The sequence below is a fragment of the Ricinus communis genome, chromosome 10, assembly GCF_019578655.1.
Source record: "Ricinus communis isolate WT05 ecotype wild-type chromosome 10, ASM1957865v1, whole genome shotgun sequence".
NCBI classification, from domain to species: domain Eukaryota; kingdom Viridiplantae; phylum Streptophyta; class Magnoliopsida; order Malpighiales; family Euphorbiaceae; genus Ricinus; species Ricinus communis.
Window position 1 is genome coordinate 9,133,171 of NC_063265.1, and position 8,211 is coordinate 9,141,381.

The window sequence follows — 8,211 nt, forward strand, 5'->3', positions numbered from 1 at the left end:
CATAAGACAATCAACCAAAGAACACTACCCAGTTGTATATAATTAATTCACCAAATCAAATAACTATGCACAAAACTAATTGTGGACAACAAGCATATAAACATGATAATGCAGAAAATAAATCAACCAATGCACGATATTTTTATGTGGAAAACTCCTTCAATATGAAGAGTAAAAACCACAGGACGTATAAGGAGTCCACCCTTACTTCTTCTCTCATTATGATAAAATTGGGGGCAAAATGAACCCAATTCAGTTCACAACAACTCACAACCCACTAACAAGTTCATACATAAGAGAATTAACAAGAAGAGAAGAAAAGTGAAGAAATCACCAAGAACGTAGGGTTCTGTCCAGATGCAATATCTGAAAAAACAGAGATCAAACGAACGATCCAACCGTTGAATTTGAAGCCCTATATGTCCTCAACAAGCTGATCAAATTTCAGCACGATCCGACGGTTGAAAACCTGGAATTATCCATTTTAGTGAAGGCTGTTTCAGAAAATCCGAAAAACAGCAGCCCCTCCTCTAACCCTTTAGCTTCTCTCTTTTGTTTCTTTTTTCTTTTTTTTTTTTTTTTTTTTAACCCTATCCTTGCTGTCCCCTACTTTCTCTCTTAAGCTACCGCACACACCTCTCCAAGCTTCTCAAAGAAGCCAGCCCATAACCCATAAAAGAAATAAACATATCACCACAATATTTTTGGGCTAAACCAAAAAAAAATATAACAAGCATAACTTATGCAACAAAGAGCTGGACCATAACACTTGAAACATAACTGACTTAGTTGCCAAATGTTTTCAGACGGATTCTTTGGCAAATAGTCCAGTTGATGTTGATGTGCTTGAATATCAGCAAAACGACCCACCAGCTGAAATCCAACCAAATGTCAGGATTGAGGGATCAAGTTCAAAACTCTATCAACGGGTAACTGTATTATTTGGTTTATGCATTTTGAATATCTCATTCGATTGGTTACAGAAAAAAGTTGATATGGACTCTGGATTTCTATATAATTCTGTGTCATATATTTCAGTGCCATTTAGATAAAGAGAACAGAAATCTTGAAATAAGATTCCATTGCATCATTCTCTTCCAATCCTGAGTACTATCAAGAAGTGGGAAATGATTTATAGTGGAAAGGGGAAGCACAAAAGGATGAATAGTGGACGGAGAGCGTTTGCCAATAACAACCTGAAGGTCGGAGGTGGGTGCAAGTGTCTTTTGAACTCATGGAGTGCAATGGTGATATCCCATCAAAATTCCTACATATGATAGGAATGGTGAGAGTGCAAAAGAATCCTGTAGATATTGAATAGTTAATCTAGCTGGTTTAACCACCTAATGTTATTTGTTGAAGCTCATACGCTATATGTAACTCATAACAACTTGCTAACACCGGCCACCAGGTGATGTATCTATATGTGGAATGGAATTTGATAAAGAGAGTGATATTACATGATCTACTAAGTAAAACTAGTCATTAATGTTGATATCATTTTATAAAATTTTTAAAATAAATAAAGTAATCTGCATGATCAATTTCTCTTGAATTCCCCTTTTAGTCCAGCTCTTTAATGTTTATTGATTTTGCAAGCGGATGTGGTTGTCCAAATAAAGTAGTCTTAAATCCCTTTACTGAACTGCTAATTAAATTATATTTCAGAAGAAACTTTTCTGCGTGTTGCTAAGTAAAACATATTCTTCTTCTTTTTTTTCTGTCAAAAAAGAATCTGTATATTACTTATTTTTCTTTTGGTTCAAAACGTTGGGCTACACAGCTGGTGTAGCCCTCCTTCTTCTCTTCTCCCTCTATTCTAAGCATGACTATGAGTAACCTCCCTCCTACTCCAATAATGAAATAGGATTTGATTCTTACATCTTTGTGCATGTTGGCTTGTTACTCCACCTACTTGAAGCTAGCCAGTGCCAACTGTATCGTGATAACTACGTATGTTCTTGTATGGTATTTAATCATTTTGAAATCCTATATAGAAAGGGTGACAAAGAAGGCAAAATCTTTCTCGGTTAAGAGGACTGTGTCAGATTTCGGCTCCTTTCAAAACGGTTGTATGCATGTCGGGTTCGTAAGAAAAGCATATAACCTGAAACTAGGCCTACCAATGAAATGCCACCCCATAACACGAAGGTTTTCAAGTAGCATTGCCTCCCCATGCATACCAGTTCTTTCCCTAACAGTGTCTCCAGCAGGCTGGTACTTCCAGCATTGGCGTCATAGACTATGGCTGCAAGAAGGCCATAGAGGAGTGATCCAATGGGGATGTTGGTGATGAGGATGTTGTGGTTGACCCCAGCACTGTTTGGCCCAAACAGCTCAGAAGTGACTGAAACAGATGCTGCAAATACAAACCCAGAGCTTAGTCCAACCAAGGCTGTGCCAGCACGCAATGCTCCTTCACTCCCTGATGCAACAAGTAAACCGAAGGCAATTGGCATCGGCACAATTGCAACTGCTAACCACCCAGTTCTTGCAAAGTACACCTTGCTGCATTGGTAAATTTTTCGAACCTTCAGTTTATTTCGCTTTGACTAAAAACTGCTTTAGTTTTGAAAGTTAAAATTCGTTTGAAATTAGTTTTGCAAAGTACACCTTCGTATGATGCAAGATCTGTTTTAGTCTAGGACTATGGACAGGTCATGCATTCTCTAGAGATGTAGGAAACATCTGATTTCAGTCTAAATAAAAGAGAATGATCTCAAGTTTTTGCATGAGGTTCCTTCTATGTTCAACTCATCGACCATATGCTTCTGCTCTTTATATAAAGACTCATTTTTATCTATTATGAATTGGAATTGTGCAGAATTTATGTTTAGTTACAGTAAATACATACTCACGCAGGAAATCTGGGGTAGCTGAGAGTAAGCGGCCAAAGAATGAGCATGCCGAGTATAGGGTGATGAGCGATTCAAGGTCTTTATAGTATCCAAGTGACTGTGCAATCTGTCCTAGATTATTACTATAGACCAGCCCTACTGTCCCTCCACAGAAATAGGTAAAATAATATAGCCAGAAATCCCACTTACACACTAGCACTCGAGCTGGATGCTCTTCGCCTAGCACAGTTAACCTGTCCTTCTCCATTACCCTTCTGAAACAGCCAAAACATCCTTCTTTCTCTACCACGCCATAGGAATTGGCATTTGAGCTAGTTCCATTTTCATTTTTGATGAGTTCTCTGACAAGCTCAAGATCATTGAAGCTTGAGTGATAAAAATGCAAACGTGCAAGGATGTTATGCGTAGCCCAGTTTCTTGCGTACACAAGTGCAGGGAAGCACAAGGGAAGGACTAATAGGAGAATAGCACCCCCAAGAAGGATACGTGCTACTGATGCAGTTGAAGATAGTGAATTCAAGAGCAGAAGGTACAGGACAGTGAAAATGGCTAGAATGTTGAGGAAGAGAAAAATGGAGGCGTCACTGCGAGCGGCATCAGCAGAGAGTTGCTGGAGAGGGGGTTGGCGAAGGATGGGGAGCAACGCCAGGATGGACACAAACAGAGGGACAGCTGCATTTAACAGGAGATAAAGAGTGTCATTTTCAGGGTTTATGGAATTCGCAATAAGGTTATAGATAGCAGCAGTAACTCCATTAAAACTAATGGTGAGGGATAATGCTAGTGCTCTGTTGGCTGGGAAGTTTCTTATGCACAGAACATAACAGACCGTGTTGAACCAGCAGATGCTGCATCCTGCTGTCAAGCATAGGAGAAATACCTGCACATGAAACAAAAATAGTTGATGCATTTAATACTGCTGTCAGTGGGGTGCAACACCTTGTATAGAAGGGAAAATTACAAAAATAGAAAATTAAAAAAAAAAAAAGGCTACTCCCAAGTAAAAGTAATCTTTTTTATTTTCTTTTAATATTAGAGTAAGACAAGAAGTTTCCCAAGACAAATGGCATGTATATACTATTAAGACTATTCGAGAACAACATTGGAAGTGTTGTTTTTCTGTGTGTTGTATACTGTTATATGGATAAAAGGAATGGAGGTTAGGTGTTTAAGTCATGGAGAATTTTAGGTGGAGAAATAAATAAATATGGATGAGGAAGGCCATCCAGGTGTCCCGGTATAATGAGAGGCTTTATATTCAGCATTTCGGTCTCTTGATGTGCGCTTTATTTTTTTAATTTATATTCATTTAAGATACTATTAAATATTTATTGTTTAGGATAATATATATTAAATATGGACTAAAAATTAGTGTTCAGACATAAAAAGAAGAAGAAGACAATATAGTTTGTCTGAGTTCTTAAATAAATATAGTCCTGGATATAACTAACTTCAGTCAAGAAGGTAGGCTCCAATCAAGCCCTTTTAAAGTTAATTTTCTAGTATTTTATATATACTGAAGTGTATAAATTCAATATTTAGCATATGATATTATATATATATTAATTTTTAAGATTTAAAATTTTTTTTAACACGTGTGATTAATTTTTGACATGTATATTATTTTTGACACATAAGACACAAACTTATGTGTACATTTATAATTTTTTTAATTAATTTATTGATTAATAAGTTATATTTCTAATTAAACACAAATTTTAATCTTAAAAAATATCAAATTAATTATATTTTAATATTATACTAACTAATAAATAGTTTTCTAATTAGCTGATAATACTAATTCTATCATTAAAAAGATAGCATATTAGTTATATTTTAATATTATATTAATTAATAAATTAATTTTTTAATTAAATAATAATTTTAATTTTAAAAATAATATCTTAAGTTATATTTTTAATATAATATTCAATAATAAATTTATTTTTTAATTATATAATAAATTTTTAATTTTAAAAATAGTAATATCAATTATAGTATTAAGTTATATAATAATAAAACTAATTAATAAGCATTTTTAAAATAATTTTTATATTATTTTATACTGATAAGATTTTAGAATTATTTAAAAATAGTTAGTTTGCTATTATTTTTAAAATATTATAAATTAATATTAAATATTAAAATTATTAAATTATTTTTATCAACTAAATTTTATAGTTAAAATAATAATAATGATAATAATAATACGAGAGCATAAACAGCTAATAATTATATAATTGATTTTATGTAAAAAGAACACTATAAAACTGAATTGTTATTGTATTAATTTATTGCATGTGACTTCAATTTCGTTGGATTCGAACTTTGTCTGAGACTAGTGTTTTGACAGTAATATTTTATTCTTTTTAACCACTAGTTGAGGATTGGCCAATAAAGTACAAGAGCTGTTCCTATGAGAATGGCAGTTGAAAATTGTAAGGAAATAAAAGGTTTGGTGGTAAAATATGAATGGTAGCTTAGCTTTGACTTGGAGTATTAAACTACAAGAAAGACAGACAAAGTTTTCTTTAATTATATAATTAGTAGAGACACCTCCAAATGTCATCTCCATTTGATTATACGTGGAATTTTGCACAACTTAGCATTTTGCTGTCGATTCCTTGTTGAATATTTATCTTATGTCTGAGATTAAAAACTAGAAATAAAAACAATACAAATTTAAAAAAGAAATTGTTAAGAAGTTGATCCAAAGATCAACCACTGTTGACCCACTAACTAATATAAATGCCACTAGCGTACAAATTCCTCTTGCCTATGCTCACATGTGCGATGATTATTGCAATTGTAGTTCTATATCCAATGTGTACGTAAAAAAAACAAAACCCTAATAATTTTATTTAATTTCCTGAACCTAATAATAAGGATCCATTAAGCATTGTCTGAACTCTCATCCTCTTAACTAAATCTCATAAAGATGCCTTATTTTGCATTAAGTTTAAAAGAAAAATAAAAGAAGAACACTTAAATCTAAAGTAATTAATTACTTGATTAAATAACTAACCCTTTACTTAGCCGCATGATCTAACATTTCTATATGTGTCTCTGATGCGGTAGTTGTCTAGTTTGTATACGAGGCAAGTCCTCAGATTTTCAGGACAGTCACTGATTCTCCAGGAAAGTAGGACCCAAGTAGAAAATAAGTGGAACAAAAAACATAAAAGGAAGCAAAATTGGAATAAAAGAAACTTAGTCAGCAGCAATATCGAACAAACTAATGTATTAGAAAAGCACATAATTGATTAAATGAACAAAAGATTAGATGGAGAAAATGGAGACTAACCAGAACGTAAGGAAAGCTGATGATTCTGTCAATTAGGAGCCACTGAAGACCATAGCCGAAGAGACCCATGAAAGCAGCTATGAACAGGACACACCACAAAGGAAGATGCATTAAACATAAACCAGAACCCCAACCAAATGCCTTTCCCATATCAGAAGCCATAGCCAAGTAGTTTAGCTGAACTTGTGATATTCCAAGAACAGATTTTAATGTTGAAGAGTATGATGAGAAATCAAAGTTTGTCCCTGTAAATGCTTGTACCCATGTCGTTGCTACTAATATCATCCATTTTCTTGATTGTCCTTCCATTGTCTTGTATTTTTTTCCTTTCCTCTCCCAAAACCCAAGAAAAGTTTTGGAGGAGAAAGTCAGACCCAGAGAGAGAGAGAGGGTGTTTTTTTATTTGTGTATGTCCAGTAATGGCTATTTTGTGGGGATCATGGTTTCCTTTATATACTGTGGGGAGTCTGACTGTAAAAACTTTGTAACTTTTTGAAGGTAACTAACTATATTCAAAGGGGAGAAAAATTATAACATGCCAAATGACTGACAATTCTCAATAGTTAATATCTGATTAAATTAACAACTATTTAATAGAAATAGTTATTTAATCCATTCATAAACATCTAGTCACTAATCTGTTACCATCTCCACAGGGGAGACCAAGATTACCTTTTAAAAAGAAGCATTACTTAAGTTTTAAAATTTAAAGCCTAAAAATTAGAATTAGTCTTTGGGCAAATTGAAGTTCAACATTGCAAATATTAGCAGCTAATTTAGAAATGATGGCTGTCGGATTAATAGCTCTATGATTGAATGACCACCTTCTATTACAGAAATTCATTTTCCTTAAAAATATGAGTAAACAATATATGAAAAAAAAAAAAGACAAAAGTAAAGATATAAAACACCTTAAAAGAAAGAAGAATTAGAGTTTCTTTTTCTTGATATAGAAAGAGGCTTGCCTGTGAAAATGACCATTCTAAAAAATATTCATTGGCTAAGTGACGGCTTCAATGCTTCAACCATCTTTAAAAGTGATTGGTTCTTGGGAGAAACCAAGAAAAGTATAAAAGTATTATCTAATAAGACTATTTATAAGATTTTCGATTTTAATATCTTGTTCCCTCGTTTTCACGACCAAAAATAAAAATAAAAAAATCCTTCAGTGTGCTTCAAACCCTAGTAGGAATATCTTTTTGTTAGGAGAAGTATATAAAATTAAAAGATGCTGAGTGTATTATTTTTTTTTTTATAAGAAAAGGTATATAGTCAAAATTTATAAATAAACCATTAAAATCTGTATTTTGGAAAGACTCGATCATTCTCTTTGATCAATTGGAAAGATTCAATCAATTTCTTTAATCAGTCATTGATCATATTTGAAATAATAAATCTCAAACTGAATAGCTCTTAACGTCATTATTTAGTCGTCAAATGTTTATTTCATTGAAACAGCTTCACCGCAATATATCAATCATACGACGGTAGAAATAGTGATCCACTGTAACTAGATCTTCTTCACCACAATTTATCAATCCTACGACAGTAGAAATCGTGATCCGCTGTAACTAGATCCTAACAAATCAGGTAATGTATTTTAATCAATAAATGTCAACACATAGCTTTCTTACTTGACAAGAAAATACACATAAAAGTTATCACAAAATAAAACCAAAAATGACTTTTGCATTTCTCTTTCTTGCACTTTATCCCTTTTCCTTTTTTTTTTTTTTTTTTCTCTTTCTTTGTAAAGTTGAAATTCGGATAGATGAGATCTCTCTTTCAAAGAAGAGCAGCCTGTAACGACGATATAGGATTTGGTATTTTTGGCTCGGTTAACAAACTATACTTAATCCACCTACTTATTTTTTAACAAACAGAAGAAATGAAGGTGCCGTCTTCTTTTCCATTAAATGGATCAGACATGACAAACGTCTATTCCCCAACTTCTTTTACCAAATCTTGAAATTTATAATGAAAAAACTCTTACACACTCCCCAGACATTTATCACTAATAAGAGCTCACGGTATTAAGAAAATCTCTGC

General features: G+C 33.0%; 1 protein-coding gene across 2 annotated transcripts; it reads right to left on the reverse strand.

Annotated features, from left to right (window-relative positions):
- Nucleotides 1-1,694: 1,694 nt before the first annotated feature.
- On the reverse strand, nucleotides 1,695-8,205 carry LOC8282036 (protein NUCLEAR FUSION DEFECTIVE 4). 2 transcript variants are annotated; one of them, XM_002523936.4, is made up of 3 exons: nucleotides 6,163-8,205; nucleotides 2,855-3,738; nucleotides 1,695-2,508 (listed from the first exon to the last, which is right to left on the reverse strand). In XM_002523936.4, the coding sequence occupies exons 1-3, from the start codon at nucleotides 6,469-6,471 to the stop codon at nucleotides 2,031-2,033; spliced, it is 1,671 nt and encodes a 556-aa protein (XP_002523982.2). In that variant the 5' UTR covers nucleotides 6,472-8,205; the 3' UTR covers nucleotides 1,695-2,030. The 2 variants fall into 2 exon arrangements, with proteins under 2 accessions (XP_002523982.2, XP_025013978.1); XM_025158210.2 differs by having other exon boundaries at nucleotides 2,326-2,508; nucleotides 2,859-3,738.
- Nucleotides 8,206-8,211: the final 6 nt, after the last annotated feature.